Source organism: Mchenga conophoros, linkage group LG15 (genome assembly GCF_057382185.1).
Source record: "Mchenga conophoros isolate Kocher_MC1m ecotype Shallow Benthic linkage group LG15, M_conophoros_male_GT1.1, whole genome shotgun sequence".
NCBI lineage: Eukaryota > Metazoa > Chordata > Actinopteri > Cichliformes > Cichlidae > Mchenga > Mchenga conophoros.
Window position 1 is genome coordinate 32,037,302 of NC_140540.1, and position 27,995 is coordinate 32,065,296.

The following is a 27,995-nucleotide window of genomic DNA, read 5'->3' on the forward strand; positions in this document are numbered from 1 at the left end:
TCCTGACACACGGGCGGATTTAACACATAATCAGGCCGGACGGGAGGGCAGTCGAAGAAGAAAGGGGGAAGGCCTGGCCCTGACAGGACTCATCATGCGAAGACTGTGGAGACAGAAAGGCCCGCACTAGTCATTCTCACTTTGGCTCTGGCAGTGTGCAAAAAACAGACAGAGTCTCCCACATTCCCACACTCCAGCTCACTTTTAGACCTGTCTGCAGGAATATTGAGACAGATGGGGGGGAAACTCAATATCCCAGCTGCCCTGTTTGGACCAAGTTGTCCCCTCTTTGCTCAGTAGGAACAAGGATTGTAACCTTAATTGGATTTGTGGGTTGTAAGCAAGTATGAAGATCAGTTTCCAATTCTTTTAAGACAGACTATCAGATTTTTCTAATACTGGCGGAAATATAAGATATTTTTGAAAGCAATCAAATATCACATATTATTGTATGGTATACATACCTTATATGTAAAGATCCCATCTATTCACATTGATCTGCTTTGTCACACGAATCTGTATAATTATCATTTTTCCTCTATCCATATCCACACTAGTTGTCATCAATACCTTTACAGTAAGTCCTAAATACTATATATACATGGATCAGAAACAAAATATGACATTTATAGCTCATTTATCTGGGCAAACACACAGAGCCACCTACCTCATTCCTTAGAAGGACATACAGCACTAAAGATCTGCCTCTGTCTAGGCCTGTCATGGTGTCTGGTCCAGTTTAAGGGCACACCCAAACCATCATATGCAACAGTGTTTGAACTCTTGCACCACACTCTGCCTCTCTGTCTTCTTGTATAAATCCTCATTTCAGATCTGTTTTGCTCGGAATATTTTTTGTGCATCAATAATTAAACAATCACATGGGTTTTTGTACTTCATCCTAAATGAAACTCCGAGTGCCTGCATAGTAACACAACATGTATATAATGCTGCACTTCCAAAGTTACCTCAAACAAAACTCTGTCAGATTTTGACCAGCTGTTGATACTTTGCTCTTTTTAATTATTGATCTCAGAGACTCATTTCAGTTGGCACTTTACCAGTCAGCCAATGCAAACACAGCACAAAAAACAAACCCAGGAAAAGCACTAAAGGGCCGAATTTCAATTTCAGTTTGTCATCAAAGTCAGAAGATTAAGTGGAGAGAAAAATAACCATTTTCTATTTTGGCCAAAGAGGGATATGTCAGGCTGCCGAATAAGGAGCCACTACCACCCCCACACCCCCGTCTGTCACCCAGAGTGTCATGACACTGCTGAAGCCTGAGAAAAATTGGATGTAATTCAGGAATGTTAAGAAGCTCAACTTAAAGGGAAAAGGAATAAACTAAGAAATTGGAAAAATACAGAAATCTGTTCCCCTGTCTTCTCTTGTATATGTGTGTCTGAATAAGATAAGGAGACTTTGGTTTACGCTCTGGGCCAGTGTCTGCCCTGATAGAGACGCTAAAGTCACAAGAGTGTTTGATTATCTACACCCCACCTCTCCGAGGACCTTTCCTTTGTCATGCCCCTCTTCCTTGCTCTGTGTAAAATTGTTGACTGCAGCTTGCCCCCCCCCCAAATCACATCACTGAATGAAACTTCTTGACCACTGGATAGGAAATTACAGATGCTGGCTCTGTATACACCCGAGGAACCGACTGGAATGTAAGACTTTTCTCTCTCTCGCTCTTTCTTTGTGCTAAACCTCAGCCCAGTTCTCTAAGGACTAGCTAATTTCTTAGAGTCGTAAATAGGCTTGCTGTTGTGTCTGCTGCTCAGCTTCTTTAACGGGCCCTGTGTCAAGCTGGCACTCAGCCTTTATCTGCGCAAGAAGAAAATCAGACTTACATAAATGGGCCCTTCCCCAAAGAGTCTCTCTAAAACACTTCATCCCTACAAATGTAATTACACGACGGACTGCGAGTCGCCTTGTCAAAGTCACTGCAAGTTGTAAAGTGAACAGAGTCCAGAGTTTGTGCAGTGTTTTTACATGTTTGGGTGTCAGTGTTTGCCACTAAGGTGTCAGTCACATTGTCAGTTAAGAAAGCTACTTGGTGAACAGACTCAGTATAATTGCTTCACAGCTATATCCTTCCAAAGAAAGTGTTGCTGGAGGGTCAGTGGAGAAAGAATGTCTCACTCACTATCTTCCCAAATAAGAATGTCTCTCTTTGGCATCTGGTGCCAGGAAAAAGGGAACTTGCCAGCAATGAGTCACCGTGCTGCTGCTGGGACAGGAAAGTTGGGATAGGATGGCTGTGTTTGTACTTGTCACTCATCTCGCTGCTAGTGATGGGAAGAGCTGCAGAACCACTTAGTTGGCCATGTCATACAGGCATTCGATTTTGAGGCCTCATTTGCTGCCTTGTTGCTTCTGTAAATGCTTATGGGTGCCAAACCTGTCATGAACCGAAGTTCCGAGCGCAGGCAGGACCCAGTAGCAGAACACACACACTAGGGTAGGAGCGAATAAAGAAAGTAATTTTTATTGCAACTAAAGGTGTCCCGTGAGGGTAGCCAGAAAAACAACGTATGAAACCAGAAGAAACCGAGGGACCGCACAGGGAACGCCGAGAGCGGGGCTGTGAGAGGCTGTAAAACAAAAAGAGAGACAGATTACTGGGGTGCGGAAAAAAGGCAGCATACGAGGGAAGGTGGAGTGTGGGTCTCACGGTGATAGCCGGGCCGAGTGAACCAGAGGGGGGTGGAGCTCCAAAAGGGGTCGAGACGGCGAAGCTGAATGTGAACCAAATCTCAGACGGACAGGTGGACAGGCAGGTGGCTCGAAAACAAAAACACACCGAGTTGTGATCTGGGTACACAGGGAAAAAAACAGTGTTAGGTCCGATGGAGAGTTTGTCATACGAGTTCTTTTCCGCAGGCGTACGTTACCGCTGAGAGGCGACTACGGACTGGCGTGGAGCAGCAGGTAGGGCAGGATTAAATAGTCCACCTGGTGATCGCCTGGGATGGGATGCAGGTGTGGGGTTAGCAGCCACGCTCGTGGGCGTGGACATCCCAGCAGCACCCCGGACGCCGGGCCGCGGACCATGACAAAACCTGATCAGGCACACTGGTAAACACACGGGTTGTCACTGAAAAGAAACAAAAGCAGAGAAACCGAACCAAGTCCCGAGCACAAAATGCAAGTTGAGGTTATTACAAAAAAGAAAAAAATTGGGAATTATTTTTGTAGTTTGATCAGGATCTCCTCTGTCCACATTTGACATACTTAAACCCTTTTACTGTTACTTTTTCATGTGGAGGATAGCGCTACAGAATTACTTGTTGAAGACTGGTAAAAGCCCACATTAGGACCGTAGTGTCCACCTAAAATGTTAATGTCCTCTTCACATCCTGTAGTTGCTATTTTTAGAGTCTTGATTTGCTTCCTTGGTTAGGTAGTCCATTAGGTACGGGTAGAAATATACTCCCAACGAGTAAGGGAGAAGAGAAACTTTTTCTTGAGCATTAAGTCTCTATTTTCTAGTTTCTGTTAAGGTCAAGTTGGGCAATGCTGCATTGTACACAGTGCTACTAAAGGGAGGGGGTTATTGCAATGGACTTCAACATGAAGCAAAAAGAAATAAAAATTAAATCCAGAGAATTTAGAGATACATTGATGCATGATTTGGACATCTGTCGGTGTCTACATTACGACTTAAATTGTACCCGGGAAGTCCTTTTAACCCTATGCCATAGCCTTCCACATAACCTGACATGCACCTCTTGAAAAATGTAACCACTTGTCAGGTCGATGCTGCCCGCAATGACTTGAATGGCGTACAGTGTAGCTGCAGCATAGGGTTAAAAAGGTGTTTCCAGTTACGCCATAGATTTCCTCCAGAAGTCTAGATCTAGCTTAACAGGCAGTTTATGCTTGCTGTTGTCATCAGTGCAGTGTGGTGCAGTGTCCCTTGGTATTGTTTTGCCTTGTGATGCACCTCACAGTTTTTTGTAACCTGGCATACGCAGTGCAGATGGACTGGAGGCACAAGCGCTCAGGTCAGTCTCTATGGGAATTTCTATGATACAGTTGGAAAAGTGCCAGTGTGTTGACCATGGCATTTACTTAGAGGCCTTGATAAAACATTAATAAACCATTCAAAGAATATTAAGAAACAGACTTTTAAAACAAAACTTTCAGCTTTGATGGATTATAAACATGGGCTGACATTTTTATACGGTGGTTCAGGAAAATGTTTGGAGTGTATTGTGAGGCATTTTGCTGTGAGTTTTGGAAGAAACCCAAACAGGTTAAGTGGTTAGTAAGTTTATATAAAATCTCATAATGAGGTTAAATATAGTTAAATGTTTAGATGTAAGTATAGAGGGAACACATTATGATTTTTGCTCACATTTGAGCTCCTCTCACCTTTTTGTGCTTGTTTGCCTCTAACAGTTACAGCAGCTGAGTGAGACTGCTGCGCTCACAGACAGAGCTCTGCGCTTCACATGACTATATTTACAATAGCGCCTCTCTATGAAATCACACAGACTGAAGAGTCAGGGATTACTTTTACAATGGGCATTACGTATTACTCTGTCAGTATATAAATATATATGTCAGAAAATGTGTAAAAATACTGTTATAACCTCAGAACATGTTCAACTACCAACACCTTGAATTTGGGAACTAGAATCAGTAATAAATTCTAACTGATAAGAAACACTGTAACATTAACATGTGAGTCACGTTACAATAAACGAGTTATCCAGTGTTTAATTTTGAAAACTGTCCTCTTTGAAGGCCCGCATTGTTATTCTGTACTCTGGAGGGGAGGGAGGTGGCTGTGGGGGTCTCAGTCCAAGCTGGGTGTTTCCCCCTCTGCACACAGGCCACCCAGCAGTTGAGCTCTCAGAAACCAAAGGCAAACAGACACGCTGGCTTATCAGAATGTTAAAAATCCCAGCATGCTGAGCAAAGGCGCTGAGATCTAGCAGTTTTGAATCTGCTGTAGAAAGCATCATTATCAGCATTTATGGGGAGTGTTTACACTGAGGATCAGGTACTAGACACGGTTTATTCTGCTGTAAGTCAAGTGTTGTCATGAGAACAGTACATTAAAACAACATCAACAACAATGAAGAACTTACATATGAAGATTAAACACTTCCATTGATATGTTTTGCCTGGTCAGCATTAAAGGCCCACTGCTGCCAGCCTTTTCATGGTTCTGTTTTCAATTACTGGCCAAAAAAGGTAAAGAAAAAAAGATTAAAGATAAAATCATGTTGTTTTTCATCTTGGGAAAACAACAAAAAAAACCCTTTGTTTCACAAAACTGTGGCACCTTGATAAATAGAGAATGACAGGGCTTTCATGTAGCTGAAATGGGGATACCCTGAGCCTTGGCCTCTTTTTCATGCTGCATTGGAAGTGTTAAAACCAGAAAACTCTGATTTATCTGTCTTCCTTATTACAAATCTGTCTCAAGAGACGTTGGCCAAAGGAAATTAAAAGAAAGAAAGAAAGAAAGAAAAAGCTAGCGGAACAGAATCAAGATTTGGAATAGGGGCAGCAAGCATGAAAATCATCGCTCATTTCCCCCCGTGGCTCATGAAAAATGCATTTTTAGTATAATTTGATAGTTTGTATGCAGAGCTGTATAGATTTCTTTCAGATTGTTTGTGAAGTCATGTGGCCCAGGTTGCAGTTTGTTCACCATGCTTTTGCTGCGTTTTGCACATGCACAGCCAGCCAGTGTGGATTAGCTGAGTTCCAGGCTAAAATTGCATTTCCCTGAATAGAGATTTGACTCTTTGCTAGTCCTTAAACATTTACTGTGTGTTTCTCACTGGGTTGGTATGAGTCACTATAACTGGTGGCATTACTTGGAACCAGAAAATCATTTTGTATGTGTGAATTAGTTAGGGTTAGGCGCATCATTCTTAATACCCCACAACACAAATAGCGATCAGTCATATCAGCAGCCTTCTTTGCTTACCTGCTCGGTCAGAGGTGAAGCACTGAAATGATCAATTTGCTCGAGCTTGATACAGTACATGTTCTTATCTGTCTACTGAAGAATATTTCCTCTTACAAATATGAGCTGTTGTAAACAAGTGAAACCCCTTCGCTGACCTGTGGATTCATCGGAATAAAAATGGTCTTGTTATTTCCCTCTCAGGTAGGAGTTCATCTCTGGGCAAAAGCTTCAACTTGAGATTTGCAGTGCCGTTTCACAGCTAAGCCTGCTTGATGAAGCCCGAGGGGGCAGGCTCGCTCAAATTCTGGCTGCATCGAGATGTGAACGCAGTGGTTTGTTCTGTCATGCCCCCTCCATGATGGGAATTCAGCTATGAAGCTAAGACTCTTTGAGGCTCTGTTTGCACAGGACTAATATCACCTCAAGACATTCAGTGATTTGTAATGACTGCTGAGATCATCAGTGAATATGATCCTGTGTGAACCTGGCTCAGCTGGGACATAGCAAATCAAATTCTGAGAATTTCAGAGAGCTGTCGACTTTATGGTTGGGGATGGTGACAGGTTATATCTCATACCTTGTCTTTAATGGATTATGCAGTATGTTACTCAGGAGTTGTTTGCATTGTCAGACATATAATTGATTATGTTAACTCTCAGAGGCCTAAGTCCCCCTAACCTTAATATGTATATAGTGCTGTATAAAAAGTAGTATCTATCTATCTATCTATCTATCTATCTATCTATCTATCTATCTATCTATCTATCTATCTATCTATCTATCTATCTATCTATCTATCTATCTATCTATCTATCTATCTATCTATCTATCTATCTATCTATCTATCTATCTGTCTGCCTGTCTGCCTGTCTGCCTGTCTATATTAGCACAATGCAGAATTATAGTTACTTGTCGCAGATGGTCATTTTAATGTCTTGTCTGGTGGTAATATAGCTCAGTACTGTCAAGTTTGAATAATTATTCTATATCTGATATTACAACTGATCACACAACCTTGGTGATGACGGGTAAAAATCAATCACCTAATCCCACATAACTCTAAACTGGTATCTGTGATTCATATGGAAGTTTTTGAACTGCAAATATAGTTGGAAATCAGTCCGCTGAGGAGATCAGAGAGCAAAGCCCAGTCTTTTACATTAATGTGTAGCTACCTTTGCTTTCCAGTCTTGGATATTAGATATCATATATCTAGTACTGCCTTGAAATACAATTTTATAGGCTTTGGAGCTTCAATAGTAATCTACAACGAATAATCAAACCTGCAAGTGAGGAAGGACGAAGAGGAGGGGAAGGGTGTTTCTATGTAAAATGATCATTCAGAGAAAAAAGTTAGAAGCAGCAGAAAACATTTCACTTTTTCTTCTCCCACTGTCCACTCTGTCACACTCTGAAGCTTTACTGTTTGCTCACACAGCAGAGATGTATAGAGAGAGAGTGAGAGAGCTCTTCCAATCCAATGACAAAGACTGAAAAGATTATGAAAAAGGGCTGATTTTTGTAGCCAAGTGAGCAAAGATGCAGTATACTTATACTGTTCACAAAACATACTTATTACAAACTAGTCTGTGCATTCAAAGCAAAGGTAGGAAACATTGCATGCGTGGGATTTGTGTGAGACATCTCAGGTGCAATTATCACTACCCCTCCCAAACCTAAAAATCTCTGGTTTAATCTCAATTAGTTCCGAAGGAAATGGATTATAAATTGTTTATTGTTACATTTTCTTACATCATCTGCTTGCATGTGCAAAGCACAGGCACAAACAGATAGGCACAGGCTGTACTTGCATTTATATAACACTTTTCTAATCTTACTGATGAGTCAGTCTCCATCCAGTCACCTGTTTTAGTTTGTTTGAAAGAGTTAAACATTATTAACTGTCAGCTGTTTAGATTACTCGTTATTTTTAAAGCCACATATTTGCTATCTATTTAAATGTGATGTGATAACAATACGGTCTGTTCTCTGTTTTTACTGCTGGTTGGACAAAATAAAACACCTAAAGCACTGCAGCTGTTGCCCTGGGCAGCAGAGCATTATTAAGACCTTTCTGAGCGTTTCCTGACATTCTGTACAGGAAATGCATTCATTAGTTTATGAAGAAAATAACCTGCAGATCGCCAGACTTCTACACTTCACACTGTGTTTTTGATTCAGTGTTTTTTTCGCTTCCTTCCGCACAGCATGTGGTCGGGGTTTCTACAAGTCTTCCTCGCAGGACCTTCAGTGCTCTCGCTGTCCGGTGCATAGCTTCAATGACCGCGAAGGCTCCTGGCGCTGTGACTGTGAGGACGGCTACTACCGAGCACTCTCTGACCCTCCGTCTGTGGCGTGCACAAGTAAGTCTGCCATGCTGCTGTATAAACGCAGCACAGATCACATGCATTTAAACAGCTACTAATGCAAGTGGAAAAACAACACACTCCAGAGCCTGATTTAGTCCTGTTCAGTCAGCCTGCAGTGGCCTCATGAAAGCCCCAGATGTGTTCCATAGCAGTTCCTCTGCAAATTATGTTTGCAAGCTTGCGTGTCTGTTTTGTGTCTTAGCTGGTTGCTAATGATGACAGGAGCAATTTGCCATTTCCCGTCTGAAAGATTGCAATTACGGTCGGCAGTGGCAGCCCATGCAGCAACCTGCATCTTCATTTGTCCTGGCCAGTGTAACAGCTCTGTGACAGCCATCGATGGCTTATTTACACAGGCTGGGGGATGCAGTTTGAATGGGTGGGGCTCATTTGCTTCCAGAGCTGTTCTCAAACATGTTTTTTTTTCAAAGTGCTACTACTGGATGTGTATTTATTTTCTTATTTTTTCTCCTTTGCTTTGAGCTACTGTGCATGGGAGAAGGCCATGTTAGCACTGTGCTTTATCTCTGGAGGTAAACTGGATCCCTAAACATAATCTGTGCACCTTATCTGTGTGCCTTCTTTCTGCTGATAATGTATCACTGCACAGGTTCACAGTCTTCTGGCTGTTAGATTTACACTTGTGCTGTTCTTCCTTTGCTGTTTCTATTAAGGAGACCTGATAAGTTAACATTTTAAAATGCTTTGTGCATGTGTTGGACAATTTGCATGCCCAGTCAACATCCTGAACAGCATTGCATTTTTGCTGCGCACCTAAAGTAGGCCAAGTCAGAATATCTAATATCTAAGTGTGTGTGTGTGTCTGTGTGTGTGTGTGTGAGAGAGAGAGAGAGAGAGAGAGAGAGAGAGAGAGAGATAGTTATTATGCAAATACAAAGAATTTTATACCATTGCATTGGCTTCTCTACGCATTAAATCAGAGAATCAAAACAGGGATTTAAGGGATTGGAGTTAAGATTTAATGTTGCAAATTCCATATGACAAAAGGATTCTTTGTTATTTATGGGCGTCTTTAAAAGCTCAGGCTCATTGAGCAGAGCCTCTGTCTCTGCCTGCCGCGAAAGCCTTTCCATCTATTTCAACATACAGTACTGTATTTACATTGCCAAGAGGGTGTGTCTGAGTATGCAGTCCATATAGTAATATAGTGGTAATTAAGTGCACTTTCAAAAGCTAGAATACTCAAAAAAATCATATGTTAGATATTACTGGCTACAGCTGCTGCATACCACTCTTACTCTTGCACACTAAATTGGTGTGACACAAGCTACAACATCAACAACAAATGATACTGAGTCATTGATAAAAGTATTTGACGCACTTAAATTATAAATGGCTGCTTTTAAAGTTGCTGGTTTTATTAGTATGTGGCTCATGTCATTTCCAAGGATGATTTACTGCAATTGCCTCAGGACCCCAGAACTCCTAGAGACCCCCCATAAATCCCCGCTCTCAGTGTCTTGGATGTCAAACAATGAATAGCAAATTTGTTTTTGAGTACACACATCCAAATCCAACTACAGGGGTGGTGGGAACACGAGGTTAATAAGAGCCACAAGCAAATTTTTCCCTTATTCCCGTGTAAAAATGGGAATTGTCATTTCCTATTTGTTCAAAAAGGGAAATAACAATCACAGCTTGATTCTCAAAAAGAATTGGATACAAGAGGCTAACTGCTACAGAATATGAGGCAAAATGCACCTAAAATCTGCTGCTGACCTACCTACCTGCTGTCAATTAAAATGTAAGGTTAAGACTGCACAATATTAACCTAATAATGGCCAAATCTGAAGTATGGTGTTGGTGGAGCTTGAGAACTAAACTAAACTAGGCATGTCACTGTAAATGCACTGTAAAGACAAGGACTTAACTCCAGACCACAAACCACCAATCTTTCCATGTAGCACGGAGGCAACCATATAGATCTTGTTCTAAAAGACAGGTCCATTACTCTATTCTCCAACCATCCTAATCGGACGTTAATGTTTCACTCTAACATCCCCGACTGAACCAATCGAGAGCAGGACACACAGAACAGGGGAAAGTTCCTACTTTTTTTGAGTGTCCTCTGGCTGTTCCCATTTGGGCAATCACCTTGGCCAAGTACCGAAGTAATTACTGAAGTTGCCTATTGCACACTTTCCATTATTCATTTTCATTAACTTTGGGTCTACACTTAGTGACCCCATACCATTATATGTAAATATGTATTTTTGACTTCCTCCTCCTCATTTACGCAGCACAATTTTTTTACAGCTTTGTACGTGCATTTCCTCATTCATTGTTGGATTAAGTCACTGTGACCAATAGTCACTATGATTTTCTTTTTTTAAGCCTTATCCAGACCACGAGTGAATAGTAATTGAAAATGAATTTGCACTGCCTGAATAAATAGCTTGATTGACAGATTTTTTTTTTTTTATAATAAGAGTTTGCTTATAATAAGCTATCGTATTGTAGGCCTTGGTAAAACAGTGAGATGGATCTCTGGCACACAGAGATTAAGGATGTGTCTATGAGGATTTGAGAGGAAATGAGATAAAGATGTAATATGGGGACATGAAAAGCCAAATCCATGTTGAATAAAGATGAGGGAACAAGTTCCAAAAACACAGCTTCAAAAACACTGTTTCCCATGTGGTATTTGCTAAGAGGGGGGTGGTATAAAGACATGCTTTTGTTTGTTGAATATTTGTCCACGCTATTCATATGCAAATATACATATACGTGTGTGTATATATATATATACATTATATATATATATATACATACATATATGTGTGTGTGTATACATTATATATATATATATATTTATATACATACATACATATATGTGTGCGTGTGTGTGTGTGTGTGTGTGTGTGTGTGTGTGTGTGTGTGTGTGTGGAAGACCATCAGGAGCCTTTTTCTCCAGAGGCATAGCACACAGTGGAGTTGTTGACAGGTCAGAGTACTGGGCATCAATCATGCAACAGCTGTGAGCGGTGCTGGTGCAAGCAGGGACTGAAAGGAGCATTTGTGACTCGTTTCCTTCTCCCACCCTTACCCCCCACCCACTCCTCTTAAATGTGACACCTCAACAAGTTGATTCCATCTGAGGATCCATTCTAAATAGAGTTGCTAGGGGACAGAGAAAGAGCTGTTACCTGATATAAACCTGGCATAAAGGCATTTAGTGGCATGGGGCTTTGGTAAAATGCCCTTCATTGTCATGTGTGCAATTTTGTCATTACTCAAAGAACAAAAGGTGAGAGATAATGAACTACACTTTTCATTTAATGCCGTTAGAACAGAGAGGATGATTTTAAAAAAAATGTGTAGGATTGGAGTTGGATCTACTTCACTGAACCGATAACTCGGACCGAGACGCACGTCTAAATTCCGTGCCATTATTCACTTTTCTCATCCTGGCCCTGCACATGTAAATTCAATGTAAATCTCTGTATGTGTTTGGGTCCATGCTGTAATTAGAGGAGGCTATGTAAATACAGCCTGTTTCCATAAAATAATATTCTCAAACGCTACCACGTGTAAGGACATCTAAGAGAAAGGTTTGTCATCATTGTAGTCTCACAAAATGTTCAAGCTTTTTAGCAACTGAACAGTGAAATCCACGAGCCCTGCATTTGTACATCTGAGACACACCAAAACATAAATTGTTATAACGTAGACTTAGTCATTTGTCATTCATGTTGACATGCCATCATACACTCTCCAGATACTTGAGCCAAAAAGGAGCAAATCCAATATTGAAATCTTGGCAGTGGAAGTCGGAGGCCCCAAAAAACCCTCTTCTCTTTTCCTCTTTAGCATGTCTTCCCTCAAACAGGTTCTACTGCAGCCGCATCATTAGATGGAAGGTCAGAAGGTCATAGCGCACATTTGTAGAGTGACGAATACCTCATGGGTGATTTGAATACCACTCACCCCTGCCGTTCCTCTCTCCTCAGCTCCCCAATTAGAGCACAGCCAGGTAATAGGCTGTGCTATTAGCTGTTGAGGGTTAAGTTAGCCCAGAGCACCTCTCAAGGCTGATAAGCGGAAGATTCTTCTCTCCTAAGCCCAGATTTACTTGGGTCTTACAACTCTCTCCGAGTGGAGATGAAACATGACCTAACTTCATCTAATACTATCCTGTGCTTTCTATATGGTAGTTTAATAGCTGTTGTAGACGCATTTGCACAACCGAAGCCTTTTTCCTCTTACAGCTTTTTAGAGTGAGCGGCTTTTGTTTATCCTATAAAATGTCAACTTCTGCTTTAAAATCTGTGCCATGTTGACATGCAAATGTTGTAGGAGGAAATTTAAAGTGTGCTTGTACATATTTATGTAGAACCCCCCTCCCCACCCTCCCAAAACAGAAAAAAAACCAGCAACAGAACAAGACACATGCACGCACTTACACAAACACTCTCACCGCTGCTTGGTCAGAGTTGGAGGGCAGCTAGCAAGTGATTGAGACATTTCAGGCTGTGGGGGCTGTGGCAGGCTAATCCGTGAAATGAAACTTGACTGGGAGGAGGGGTGAGAGGAGAGAACATGAAAAGATAAGACAGAGTGGGGGAGTGAGAGACAGAAAAAAAGAGTAAAAAGAAGAGGGAGAGTGACAAACCCCTTAGCTGTAAGGATGAGCAGACAGGCTGACAGTGGTGGGCTCTGTGCTGCAGGTGAAGCTGAGGCCAGAAGAGTTTGGTATTTCTGAGTGCAGACAGAGTACACTCAGAGAAACAAAGAGACGGCAGGGCAGATGAAGTAGAGCTGTTTCCAGGCCAGCCAAAGGAAGTTATCACTGGGTCTCCCCATAGAAGGCATGCTTGGTTCCGTAGCTCCGCACAGGCTGGCTGTTACAAAAGATTTACAGAATGTAGCCATTGAAAGGACAGTTTTAGTCACTGCTACTCGATTTGAAATATAGCAAGGTGTTTATAAGGGAACGACAAAGCTCTTAGTGTAGTGTGCATCTGAACAAGACGACAAAACAGAAAGGTCACACACATCCAGGGCGAGTCTGATCTAATTTCCTTTTGCTTGTTGTTGCTGAAAAAATCATCACTTTCACCTGAGACCTGAAAGAGAGTGGCACGAGCAAAATGAGATGTTATCATGGTAGAATAAAAGATCCCTGAGGACTGGTCTGGAGGAAGGTTGGGGAAGTGTGTTTGCATGCACATGTGAGGGGGTGTGCGTGCGTGAGTCACACCCCCTCCTTTTGTGCACAAGGAAGATTGAGAGTGTGGGTCGAGTGTCAGCGCCAAGGCTGAAGTCGAGTGGCACTATTGGCAGTCACTCCTCTCCACTTCACCTGCCACAGGTGGCTCTTTCATCTTCCCAGCCCATAGCCTGGTTCTTATCTCACCTGGTAATCATGAATATAGACGTCTCAGTCGAGCTGTTGATTCTAATGGGTAGAAAAAAGAAAAACAACCCAGTGCCGATTTAATAAGCTTGAATCTTGTGATGGTCCATAGGTTTTGCACTGAACGTATCCATTTTGTTAGGTAATGTCACAAATTGAATGAATCGAAGCGTCACCTAAGAAAACAGCACAGAATGAAGATGTTCACTAAAACATTCATAAACAAAGAATACAAGTTATATCATCTTTACTATGTCAGGGGGGATTTATTTATGTCAGCACCTGGGCCATAAAACCCAATAGTCTGGAATGTGAGAGGATGAAAGCAGCCGTTTGTTATTCATTGTTTTACAAGATGAGCTAATCTTTTCGCTTGTTATGTTAATATTTATGGGGAAATGGTCTGTGAGTGCTGCAGAGGTAGTCGTTATTCTAGTATATCAATTTGATTGGTATGCGACAGTTACAGGGTGGTAATAATCCAGGTTTAAATCTCGTTAATAAACGTTGTGGGTGAGTCAGGCTTCTTGAAAGCCACTACGTTTTATTGTGCTGCTGTCTATGTGATATAGTTTTTCAAAGGAAACCCTGGAAAGCCACTGTCTGCGGCTGGGATATTGGCTCCACGGCTTCTGATTTGCTGCTGAGTCTGAGGAGTAAACCATGCATCAATCATCAATCATGTCAGCAGCAGGTTTATGCTGTCACCAACAATCATTGTGTAATCAAAGCATTAACAGGGACAAATCACCAGCTATGAATGTGTGTTTTACAGCTAATACAGCTAATGCAGCTATACGACTTTAGGTTGATTCAAATTTAAAATAGGACAATTTGTTCATTGTGAACACATTGGCAACTTCAGAATGTTTGTAGCTTTTAACAATGGAAAGTGGTGAATACCTTGATTAATTATAATCCGATTTACTAGCAGTTATTTAAACAGAACTGGTTAAAGCGCAGTCACAAAATCGTTGGCACTTAAAATGCATATTCTCCTGAATATTCTGAGATAAAACACTGATAGTTTGAACTTCTGATATTGCCATTTTTATTTGATTGCTGGAGAACACAAAAGGAAGAGGAGACTTGAAACCCCCTCACAATCCCACAAAATAAACAACAAGCAAACAAACCCAAGAAAAACCCAGTGCTGTAATATATCCTGATCTATTTGGATTGATCAGGATTGGACTTGCCACTTCACAGAGTCAACAATGCTAATGAAATAATGAAATAAAAGTGAAGTAGGTGTGCGCTGCTGCCGGTGTAGTAAGGAAAAAAGGAAGACATAGAAATCTGTCAAACGATCGTCTGCTGCTTGGATTCTCACTGACCTGACCTTCACTTCCTTTCATTATACCTGAATGACTTTTTCTAGATCTGAGTCTTATTATAATTGAGTGTCAGTGTTTGGATCTGGGGCTGGAGCTGGCCGTCCTCTATTAGCTATTTTTTCAGAGAACAATTAAAGTACATATCCAGCGAGTAAAAATGCTTGACTGTCACTTTCCTTGGCACTCACTTGCTTTCTTGGCGTCCACCTCTGACAGGACCTCCCTCTGCACCACAGAACCTGGTCTACAACATCAACCAGACCACAGTTAGCCTGGAGTGGAGCCCACCGGCTGACACCGGCGGTCGCAACGACGTCACCTACAGGGTTATATGTCGCCGCTGCAGCTGGGAACCCGAGGAGTGTGTTCCGTGTGGGCTAAATGTGGGATACTCTCCCGCGCAGTCAGGATTAGTGGACACTTACGTGACCGCTGTGGATCTGCTCGCTCACGCCAACTACACTTTTGAGGTGGAGGCTGTCAACGGGGTGTCTGACCTCAGCCGCACGCAGAGGCTGTTTGCTGCAGTTAGCATTGCTACTGGCCAAGCAGGTAAAGAATTTTATTATTTATTTTTAATAATGCTGTCTTGCATTTAAACAACTTTGAACTGTGAGTTTTAATTGGTTAAAATTTTATGGAAATGCTGTGGAAAAAAATTTGTAGTGTTTCCTTTATTTAAAGATACACTCATCAAGCACCTAACGCTTAAATATTGTATCCTGTTTGTTTATAGTCTGTTGACACACACAATAACAAGTAGAAACTCTGAAAAATCTTTGTTTTACAAATGGTCTGATTATTTTCCCAAAATGTGGAAACAATTTCTTTTAAACTCAAGTTAAAAGTGTTTGTCTTCCACTAGCACGGAGCTCAGCCTTTGCTCCTACTAAGAGTGCATTTGACATTAGTACCGTGACGATTGACAGTATTAATTCTGAAAACCTCTCAAATGCTAACTACGTTAATGATTCCCCATTAACATTAATGGTCCCAGTCTGATATAATCCATAATATTTTTCAGTATGCATATTACCAAGATTAATTTAATGTGTATATCAGCACTACAGTGGCAAACGCTATTAGCTTAGCAAGGATGCTGTCTCCCAGCGGTACCTAAAGAGCTAGTCGTGTCTTTGCAGCTCATTCTCAAGGGAATCAGCCGTAATTAAAATGCTGTGTTTTGTAGTGACAAACTCTTAAGCCTTTTTTATTCATTATTTTTATGGATCCACTCAACAAGATTCCTCTTTCATGCTCGAGCATCCGTGAAACACAGTTGGCCCAAAAGACTGTAGTAATAAAAAAATAAGACTGCAAAGACAGTGTTGATGCTTTAGCTGCCAATATAACGTCTTTCTCTGGATAACTACACCTGCTGCTTTTAAATCACCATCATTTTAGTCGTTAGGAATGCTGCATATTTATCACTTCTCTCTTTGTAAATGCCTGCCTGCTGTTGTCTGCTATCAAAAGCAGAATATTTTCTCGTATACAAGCTCTAGTGACAGAGGTGATCAGCTGAACGCATGTGCCCAGGTTTGTCAAAGAGACCTAAGCTAGAATGTGCCAGGGTGTTGAATGGCCAAGGACACAAGGACACCAGGAGGAGGATAATCACATGCTCCTTTGGACTTGCCCGTAATTATACGTGGCATGTTGACAACACACAATTACTCAGTTAACCTGGTGGAATATTAGGCCATTAGCTATTGTGAAAAAGAGCAGTGTTCTTTGCCAAGATGTTGTCATGTTCATAATTTTGAGTAAGTAGCAGCATTTAACATGCCTTAACTCTATAAACACAGCATTTGGGCTATATGAATCGACTTTTGTTGGTTAATTCCTTGATGTTTCAATATTAAATGCTTTTTTTGCCTTTGTTTTATGGCTTGGGTTTGGAAAAGTCTCTGAAATTTTATTTCAGCCATGACGCAATACTAAAAGTCTTCTTTGAAACCCAGACTAATCAAATTCATTCAGGGTTAGCAGTTCTTCATGGCAAGACGACCCTCTCCATCTGTTCAATGGTAGGACAGCAGGACAGAATAATACCTTTAATATGAAGGCTGGAATTACAGAAGACTGCACTGAAAAGAATAAATTAAGTGTGCAGAGGAAAAATCAGCACTGGTTTAATATGTTTTTTTTTTTCATTCACAGCATAACTGAGTGATGTATTTAATAAGAAGTCAGTATTTGTCCAACATTTATCTAACCCCAGATGACTTTTTTTTTCAACAAGTGTGCCAGAGTGATAGAATGACTGAGACTGAAGTTTGTTTGTGTCACGTGACTTCATTTTACCATTGAAACCCAACTATTTAACTCTTGTCTGGCCATTTTGTGAAGATTGGGGTAAGAAAATAGTATTTATTCTCTTAATCAGTATTAATTAAGGACATGAGTAAAGTTCATGTAGAAATTAGATCCTCTATGAGATTTATTGTCTCTGGGATGTTTAATGGAAGCTCTATTTTTGCTTGGTTTAATAGAAAGAGGGTCAAAACTTGCATTAGTTTAAGCCCATCCTGTCAGCACTTGCTTTAACTGGGAGGCCTTATATAGATGTGAACGTTCTCATTTACACTCTTCAGCAGATGTTAGCTCCTTTTTGCCAGACTCGCAGTTCCACTGCTCTCTGGACTATTGGGGAATGCTTAAGATTTCAGAACTTCTTAAAATAACTGGCAAGCAGACATGGCCACTTATTAGAGAATCACTGCGATATTAGAGTCATTAGAGTCTGAATCATCATTCAGAGTCGACTAAACTTTAGAGAAGGACCATATCAGTGAAAGAACCTTGAAAAGGAAACGGCCCTCTCTCCATCCCTCCCATTGCCTTCTGCTAAATGATAATCAGCAAGCACATAGACTCGTAGCTAGGGACTGGGGAAATGAACGAGTCTGTGAATACAGATGGTGATCCATCTGATGAGGAATTCACACCTCCCGTAATTATACCAAAGGAAGTGTCTGGAGCAAGGCTGGAGCTACATAAGATTCTGACTGCTTATTGTTCCCAGAAACCTAATTGCCTCTCAGATTTGTCTTAAATGAGTTTAAGTAGAGGCTGTAAGTTAGTAAGCTTGATTTCTTCAGCTCCGTCTTTGTAGTTTCAATAGAAATTCTTCAAGTTGAGGATTTTTGCTATCGTTGCTGCCTGCTTTATGCTGAAAGTTAAGAGTGTGATTCAATCAGCACTCCATTGTGAGCTGACTGTGCTGCACAGCCAACCTCAGAGGCCCGCAGAGGTCCTTCGTGCCTTAGCTTTCCTCGAGCACACTTATAAACAAGGCCTTTTGTTCTACCAGCCACTTGTAAGTTGGCCCTGTTCATAGAATTACCATTAATATTTATTCAAGCGAGGTGTTCGCATGTCTGAGCTAGAAAAATCCACAGTAGAGAGGGGCACAGAAATAGGATCGAAAATTGGTTATGGGAACGGCTGCAGGACCTGCGTTTGTGTGTACATGATGTGTACACCTGTTCAGCACAAGACCAGTGTAATGGGGTTTAGGTGCAATCAGTTACTTGTATAAACACTATGGAGTGGAAGGAAGAGCCCGTGGAAATTGATTTTAATGTCGAATGCTTGCCAGCAGCACAAAGCCTGTTACCCTCATACAGAAGCTGTTACAATAGTGCTCTAAACTATTCACAGGTTTATTCATAGCAGGGAACAGGGAATGCTACTTAATGCTGTAATCTTGACTGCCATGAGTTTACCTAGAAATCCTTTAATGCCATCTAATAAGAGACATTTCAAATATCTGGTGCAGATACAGACAAACATAATGATTAAGACATGTTATTTTGATGCTTGATAACATTTTATTTAGACATAAGTATTTGGTATTAATGCAGATTTAGAAGGGTTTTGTTTTTAGCATACCTCCTTAACAACAGAATGTCTTTACTTTGAAGTAAACTGCACAGAAAGCAAAGTAACAGTTTACCTTTTCTATATACGGGGCCCAATGCTTACAGAAACCAGGTCCCAGCAGTATTAATGCATTAGTTTAAATGAATCAACACCTTCAAGTCATTCTGTCAAAATCCCTGAATCACAGGTTGAGGATGAGGAGTGGCTGCAATCTTTTACTCTAGCTTATCAGTCAGCCAAAGACCTGGACAGTTTTTAAAGCCTGACTGTTAAGGCCTTTACAGAAAATTGAAAATATTTTTTTCGGACTCCCCTGCTCTTAATGCAGCCATTTACACCAACTTCGTAATTTTACTGGACAGTAGAATTAACAGATATAACCAATCAGATTACTGCATTTGGCAACAAGTGTGCTTGTAATTCAAAAAATGTGCGCCAGTATTGTATACAGAATGAGATGGAAGTAGTAAGATAATCCTATTTTACTTCAGACACAGCTATATGCTGCTCCAGGTCAGTCAGCTCGGATGCAGTCCCTTCAAGGTAAACCGCTAAAGTTGAATCACATCATTATACAGCAGTGTTTTGTTCTACAGCTCAGTACAAAGGTCAGCTTATTAGGGGGGCTAATAATATTTTCTTTCGGAAAAAATTCTGCTATTGTGTGTATGCCTTCTGAAAAATGTGTGTTTCAAAAAGCTATGTTAAAAAAAAAAACACTTAATATTTCATATGGGGATTCATAATTTTGTCCTCATCTTTAGATGGGAAAAGCAAGCACAGGCTTGTAAATAATAGCACTTAATTTTTATTAGGGTTAACTTTAACTTTGTATTTACCTGAATAAACCAAAGTCCTGCTTTGTAGTACACACCTCTGGAAGCAACTGCTAAGAATTAGCATTTTATAAAAGATATTAAAATTCAGTTTAAATCAAATTGAACTGGATGCTTGAAATCTTATGTTGCATACAACTTTAACTGAAAGAGTTCAACAAAACGAGGCATCCCTTGGGGTCCCGATTACTCTTTCTGCCAACTGTCCAGATAAAGATAAAAGAAGACCACTCAGAATGTTTCACATTGATTATCAGACTTTATGTTTTCTCAATGAATAAAAACCGATACTTACGAATTGGTGTACTAAGCAATGCTACTAATTCCATGTCAAAAATGGCCTGTAATGAGGTGCAGGTGATGGGATTTCTGCTCTGTGCTCTAGTGACTGTAGTTCTGGCAGCATTGGGACGAAGCATGAAAACATCTGGGTGTTTTCTGCATTACGAACTAAATACAAACTAAATGTGAATTCTAGTGACTGTGCAGTGCACAATTTGCACTGTTATAGCTTTGCAGCTGGGCACAATGCATGGGATTTGCTCCAGTAAGTGGAAGAATTGATGGGTGGATGACACTTTTTGGGGCTGTGGCTCGGAGCCTGGCCTGGTTCGGCTGTGCATTAAGCATGGGTTGCCACAGTGATATAGCAGGGTGAAGGGACTGAAGGCTTTGTGACACTGAGGATTTTGACTTTCCGCTCGCCATGCTTGACTCATTGTTTTTAATTTGTTTTAACTGTGCTTATTTTTCTGTTTTGTAATCAATAATAATAATAATAATAATAATTATTATTATTATTATTATTGCTGTTGTTGTTGCTTGAATGCCTTAAAGGAACTTTGAGATTGACTTTAAATCCCTAGAATATTATGATCATCATTGCAAGACATCGGATGAGACTGACTCTTAACTTTTACAACAATCACACTTTTCTCATTACACGAGAAGCTGGGTTATCTTCTGTTTATTTTTAGCCATTCTTCGGTTCATTTGTTGTGCAACACTGTGTGAATGTAGGATAATGTTATAGTCCCCCTCATGTACAAACCTACTTAAACATTCAGAGAGAACAACAGGCTATTCCCTTTAGTACAGTCTCTCAGCACAAAAGGAAAAAGAAGAAGAATTGCAAAGAGGCACATAAGAATGTAAGCAGAGCATTTTACTTTGATCTGAAAAGGCTTTGTGCCTTTGCACTGCGTGAGAAGCAAATATTCCCATTTAGTTTGGCCGTTTTCTGATTCACTGTCCTCCAGCAGTTTAGAAAGGACGATAGCGTTGTTTTATACATGGTTTGATAATTGTTTACAGCTACGAGGGATAAGATAAGATAAGATAAGATAAGATAACCTTTATTAGTCCCACACGTGGGAAATTTGTTTTGTCACAGCAGGAAGTGGACAGTGCAAAAGTTATGACGCAAAAATTAGAATACAATAAGAATAAATACAGTACACAGCTGTACAGAATAGAATAAAATAATATACTATATACAGTAGAATAAAATAGAATAAAAATATACAATAAGATAAAAATAGAATACGAATGCTATATACAACTGAGTAAAAATACAACGATGCCAGAAAAGATTATTGCACTTAGTGTTATTGCACATGTGTGGATGTGTGTGTTTGTTCAGTTAAAGTCTTTGTTGTGGAGTCTGACAGCAGTGGGGAGGAAAGACCTGCGAAATCTCTCCGTCCCACACCGTGGGTGCCGCAGTCTCCCACTGAAGGAGCTGCTCAGTGCTGTCACAGTCTGCTGCATGGGGTGGGAGACGTTGTCCAACAGGGATGACAGCTTAGCCGCCATTCTCCTGTCACTCACCACCTCCACTGGGTCCAGAGGGCATCCTAGAACAGAGCTGGCCCTTCGGATCACCCTGTTCAGTCTCTTCCTGTCCCCAGCAGAGATGCTGCCGCCCCAGCAGACCACACCATAATGCTTCGTGTGCAAGGAATCGATACTCAATGGTAACCTATATGTCCATTTTATATGCATTCAATCATCACTAAAAGGATATTGTTCAGCGCATTTGTGAAAGTAACACTTGGGGAACAATAAGAGCATTGATTTATCCCTTTTTGTGTTCTAATCTGCCGTGGTGGCCTTAAACAGAAGGATTGATTGATTCTGAGGAGTCCCCACTGACCAGTGCCAGCCAGTGTAATTTTCTAGTTAAGCGGATCCCCCTTTGTAGCATTTGTCCCCGGTTTTACGTTACCTGGGAACCCATTCTTTTTAAACACGGCCCCTGCCCCCGCCCCCCAGCATCCAACATGCTTGCAGTAATTTGATGAGAGCCAGGCAAAGCACTAAGATTCAACAGCTGCAATAAAACTGCGGTGGTCTCAATGCAGCAGCTCAGAGCACTTAACCTGTAGCTTTTCTGTAAATGCCTCCTGATTTGTCTGTCACCCAATCCGTCAGCAATGAATAATTTTCATGGAAGGTGCACTTTAATTACTTTCCCATTTTAAATGGCATTATCGTGGCCTATCTAGGTAATTAATCTCACCGAGTATCCTGTTTCAGCCTTTTATTGCTGGCAGACGAGCTCCCTAAATCCCCCCCGAATCTGCTGTGCTTGAATGAGCCCTCCCTCACAGAAGCTGGCGTCGCCTCTTTCCCCTTCACTTGGTCCCTATCGGAAGCATTGGACAGTTCTTTCTTTCGGAGCAGGCGGCCTGTCAGAGCAACTGGCTGTTTCGCCACCTTGGAAAGGACACAAACAGACACATCCATGCAGGGCTGCAGGAAAGAACTGGCCACAGTCACAACGGATTTAGTGAGCCGATTCAATTTTATGTTGGTATTCAGGATCCGTCAACAAATTGCGTGAAAACTCCCAACAATGAATATACCCTTTTAACAAGTCTCCTAAATCTTCCTTCTGTGTGTGACAGAATTTCACTTTTGTCTAAAACGAATAAAACCAAATCATGGCAGCATCTTTCTACATTACCTCGAATGCACAAATTGCACTCGATATGGACTATGTCTCACACAGCTTTAAGTATCCACTTAATCACCAAATATAGATTCTTGCGCAGCCAAAAGTAGTTCCTGCAATGTTTTTCTTCTATTGGTGGTACCCAGGCATTTAAAGCAATGGTGGACTCAGGAAATGTAATGCATTGAGAGCAAGGCTAAAACAAGGAATCAGCTGAATATATAGAAATCTCTCTATAAAAGCTGGCTCATGGGTCTCAGATTATTGGAGGTGAGGCCTGGCATGCAGTGGTTGTCTTTTAATGCTTTTTTCTCAAAACTTTACCCCGAGTTAGAAAAAGTCTTCCCAGTTAAAGTGGATGTTTTGGTTTGACAGCATCATTAGAGGAAAGGTCACAGAGAGTCTGAAATAGAGAGGCTTTATTCCTTGGGGAACATTAGTGAATTTTAGAGAAACGCTGAATTTTGGGGAGTGACTAGAACTTAAATATAAGTTCTAGGTGTCCGCAGCCTTAGGTGTCCGCTTCTATTCCTGGCTAATGTCCTATCATTTTCTACATTCTCTGTTATAATAACATTTCAAAGAAAAACATACTGAAATTTCCTTTCTATACAGAAAGGAAATTTCAGTATGTTTTTCTTTGAAATGTTATTACTTTCTATCGATTTTGTTTCCATACATGCTCTGTCTGCTTTTCTGTCTACTTTTGAATGCAGCATTATTAATTTGGTACATTTGCAGGGAGAGCAATGACTTCATCCTGAAAATTCTGATGTTTTAGGTTTAGCTGGAGTGCTGATTCACATTCATTTTCATCCTATAGGGTCCTTTCCCCTGGAGCAGACACAGAAACACGTTAAATTATTCAGGGCTATGCAAGGCACCAGAAAGAGATTGAGGCAATGTTTTTGTGTTTATTTTTTGGCAGTCTATCTGCGTTTACCTTCCACGACTTTCAGTTAGACCCTCACCTTTCTGGAATCACTTCTTTTCTTCTCACAGATGGCGGCTGCTCTCATTTATCCGCTGAAACATTTGACAGGTCTTTCTTGGCCACTAAACAACTTTCTGTACACTCGCACTTATCAATATTTAGGGAGCATTACGTTTTTGCTTCTGTAGTCTATGATATCTTAAACTCTTGTGCAAACAAAGATTTATCTGGCTGCATAAAGCAGGAAGTTTGGACGTGGACGTGTTTGACTAGACTCGGCTGCACATTTATATTCTGGCGACGGGCTGGCCAAATGACAGGCCCCAAAGTTAAAGGTTGTGAATCCAAGTCGCAGAATATTCTCTTGAAGTGTCTTTAACGGTTAATCTGCTCTCTTGCTGTGGATAATTGAGGCAAAGTATTCAAAGTGTCAGCAAGGCTCAGATTGTTATGGTCGCTGTGTCAGTAGCTCTGTCTTTATGTCAAGCAAATCTAATCTTCTCATGGGAAAAGAAAGATTCTTTGGCTTTGTTTTTGCATGTGAGATGCGACGTTTTTGGTATTTTAATTGCAAACAATTAGTTGATAAAGGAAGTTGATAATATTACCTTATTTGTGGGAAAACTATCTGTTTATATATATTTATTCCAGGGAAGAGGCAGATTTGGCATATGACATGGAAGCTATGATTTCTTGTTGAATTCAGTGTTTGCCGGGCATTTTTATCAAATGAAAGTACATGGTACATGGGAGTGATAGCAGCCATACTGAGAGATTGTACAGACCGGTCGTACCATCACTGGAAGTAGCCTTAGAAAACTCTGAATTTATGGGGGACTATGTTACTGTTAAGGCTGTGAGGATGACAATATCCAGTTCACCTTTTTTGGGGATGCATAAGAAAACTGATTTTTAATATAATGCTTCATTAAAGTGTAAAGTAAGTAATTCATTTAAACAAGCTTAAAGAAGCCTTATCTAAATAAGGCTTCTTTAAGCTTATATAAGAGCAACAGAAATATGTTTCAGCCTGAATTTTCCAGATTAAGTCACCTCGGCCCTGTCTGTGCCACCTCCACCTCTGTGGTGACAGATCACGAGCAGAGTATTCTCTCTGTGAAATTACAGACCTGAGGGGCAGCTGATGAGAAATGTCACTGTCGACAAAAATGGAACTCTAATATATTCCATCACAGGTTTGTTGGACACTTATTAATGTCTCTCAGTGAGTGCTACTAATTAAGGCAGTCAGTCTGGTGCAGCAGATGAGGCGTGGGACAAATAACAGTGTGACCTGAGAACAAAAGAGCTGTGATGAGACTATACATATTTAGCAGAGCTATGAAGCACCCAGAGCACAGTGTTCAGGCTGACAAAAAAAGCCTTTTCCTGTGGTGGAGCAACACACCTGATATTCATAATCTGTCTTAAAACGTCGGTCTTTGTTAGATGTTTTCATTTTTTACGACCATTATTGTTTTTCCTCTCTTATTAAAGAGTTGTATTGCTACCACGTGTTACTGTTATTTCCTTTATTGTGATGAGATTTAGCTGCTTTAATGTGGTTTCAAATCTGAGATGCTGACACATCGGAATTAAAGAAAAGAGATGGGAAATTCATGGAAATTCACTTTCAGACAATGCTGGCTGCGGTTGCAGCGCTGGCCGGTTGCTGTGTGCATTATTTTTTATAGAAAGTTACAGATACTGCAAGTTCTAACATTACAGTTCTAACAATATTTTAAATTAATTCTGATAACATATTAAACATTTGAGCAAAGCCTAGTTCTGGAAGACGTGTTGATTCACTGCTTTCCTTCTCTTTGATTTTATAGTGAAGCATATCTTCAGTGTTTACCCCACGGCCGCATGCAGCAATCAATTTGTAGCTCACTCTAGGCTGAATCAACCTATGATTGAGGCTTTATAGACTAAACAGTTCATCAAGTAATCAGGAAAGAATTTGATTGGTTACTGGCAATGGTGCAGCCAACCAGTTTTAAAAATGTGAACTGGAGTTTCTATATTTAAAGCGTCTGTGTTTTCGAGTGCTGATCAGCCAGTGAAGGCAGCCTGCTTTGACTGTGGAATGCAGCTGCCCTCTGTTTAGTGCCCGTGGGTTGCCGTAATGCCTCGGTAACTTCCCAACTTTCCCTCTTTGTCTTTCTTTATCTACTCACTTGCTTGCACTCTGTCTGTTCTCTCATATGTATTCTTGCTGAAGTGCACAAACCTATCACACACACCCAGTCAGCGTGCACCTGTGACTCCTCGAGCCTCTCTTTATATGGAACACATGCTCAGGAATGTCACAGCCCTGGCTGCAAATGGCTTCGGCACTTTGCGATAGAGCCATTTGAGTGTTTCATTTCCTGCCGAAGGAGTTAAAAGGACTTCCAAGGGTAATAAAAGCCAAGTGGGATTGCATGCCGTAGGTGCCCATAGCAGAGAATTCTCCTTACTGGACAAACACACAGCAGGAATCTTTCATCAACAGCTAAACTTTGATCATAAGGGGGGGGGGGGTTGTGTGTGGGTTTTTGTTTTTTTTAGGTTTTTTTAGATTTTTTGAGTGTTTACAACCTTTTATCTCATTCTTTTGATTCTCTACTGTACATTATCCCCCTACTATAAAGGCTGGCAGAAGAAGATGGCACATTTAACACCTGAAGAGTGATATATTTATTACCAAGATGTGTTGCTGAACAAAGCATGCAGTTTGTCGTTTGTCTGGCTTACTTTGAACAGAGTTATTTATCACCTGTAGGCATCACAGCTGTGGCAGAGAAACAAGAACCTCTGTAAATGTCAGTGTTTTGGGTTCCATAACAATAATAGAGAATCCACTTGAGCATATTTTTACATTTATTTTCAAAGTATGGCGTTACAGTAATAATCCAGCTATAGAGCATTCGGAAACATTTTGGAATATGTTAAAAATAAATGTTATGTGAATAGCTGAAGAATAATATGTCACTGAAACAATGAAAGAGACAATAGGATAGGAATAAATAGTGGAGCACTCGTTTGGGTCTGTAAGTAGGAATGAATAAACATAACCTTTGTAGAATCAGTTGATATTATTTTGAGATGCATTTATATTTGTGTTGACTCCCTTCAACATGCTTGTTTTTCCTTCTTTCATAAAGTCTATGAAATAGTTTGCGGTTGCAGTGCTGGCAGAGGTCGGCATTGTGTAACACAGTCGTGCATTGTGGTTGCAGGGTGGGTGTGTGAGGACTTTTTTGGGGGGTCTGTGAGCATTGCTCACTGGTGCTTTGTGAGATAAAAAAGAATGGTGGGAGACTGACAGCTCGGCTTTTTTCCGTCTTTCATTGTCTCATCAGCATACTGTCTCCTGCAGTGAGGAAAACTAATTATGTCTTCAACCCCTGCTTCACCCCCCTCCCCTTTTATTCAGATCATCACACTTGGAAATCATAATGAGTTTGTGTCAGACCACTTTGCCTTTTAGAAAGGAAGAGGGGGAAAATTCCGAAAAGTCCATTTGCCTTCGCTCAAACAAGCTGCCGGCAATTACAGGCAACCTTTCAACCCTCCGAAGCTGTCGTCTCGAATTCTTTCAGGCCCCGACCAAAAAAGTTGTGGACCTGCACACCTGCTAGCTTCCTTGTCTGCGGTCGTACGCCTTTAAACCAGAGCTGTACCAAAACCTTTTTGTTATCAAAGCAGAGGAAGTGTGTGACAGCCATCTGGCAGGCTGCTTTTAATTATTTATATAAAACAACAGGAAAAAAGATTATGGCAGCTGAGGATTTGAAAGGATGCTTGGGCTTCACATCTGGGCTATGGGAAGTAAGCGAGGGCAAGAGGGATGTTGTGTCCAAGAGCTTCCCAGTGCCTTTGACTCAGATGATTTCCTACTTCCTTGGACAGCTGAGACAAAGACTTTGTGAGAAGTCTTTGGCTCTGCCTGAGACAGAAGTCATAGTGCTGGGAGAAAATAATTGCTCATTCAACCTTGTGATTTCAGAGATTGAAACAGATCAGTCACCTTCAGAGAAACAGCACACGGGCAGGTGTTTAGGCAGAATATTTGCTTATAATACATTTGGACATTTTCCCAGGGCTACATCTTTGCCATTTGTAATACTTATTGGCTCTTTTCTTTAACCTGCTTTTTTACTTTTACCTCATTTAATGTATTCCTATCTTCCCACCACACTTAATTTGGTGTGTAGTTTAATGATCTATTAAGGCTATAATGAGTGTAGAAATAGATTCTAGTTTCTGCTGTTCTTGGATTTCTTCCCATAAAATTGAACGACGAGTCTAGAAACCCCCCGCGCACCTTTTGTTGATCATAATTTGGTTTTTAGGGTTTATGTTTGAGATTACTGAA

At 40.8% G+C, this 27,995-nt stretch overlaps 1 protein-coding gene and 1 long non-coding RNA gene across 4 annotated transcripts in view; one reads left to right on the plus strand and one right to left on the minus strand.

The window, feature by feature from the left end:
• The window catches only part of epha7 (eph receptor A7), an 86,713-nt gene that overhangs the window by 13,893 nt on the left and 44,825 nt on the right, over positions 1–27,995 (plus strand). For both annotated transcript variants that reach the window (XM_085247427.1, XM_085247428.1), the window contains exons 4-5: positions 8,143–8,298; positions 15,235–15,570. In XM_085247427.1, the coding sequence (XP_085103553.1) occupies positions 8,143–8,298; positions 15,235–15,570 (492 nt within the window). The remainder of the gene's footprint in view (positions 1–8,142; positions 8,299–15,234; positions 15,571–27,995) is intronic.
• On the minus strand, positions 1,599–6,266 carry LOC146558663 (uncharacterized). 2 transcript variants are annotated; one of them, XR_014888633.1, is made up of 4 exons: positions 5,954–6,266; positions 2,898–3,078; positions 2,678–2,817; positions 1,599–2,597 (listed from the first exon to the last, which is right to left on the minus strand). It is a non-coding gene; the product is annotated as an uncharacterized LOC146558663 (long non-coding RNA). The 2 variants fall into 2 exon arrangements; XR_014888632.1 differs by having other exon boundaries at positions 2,898–6,266.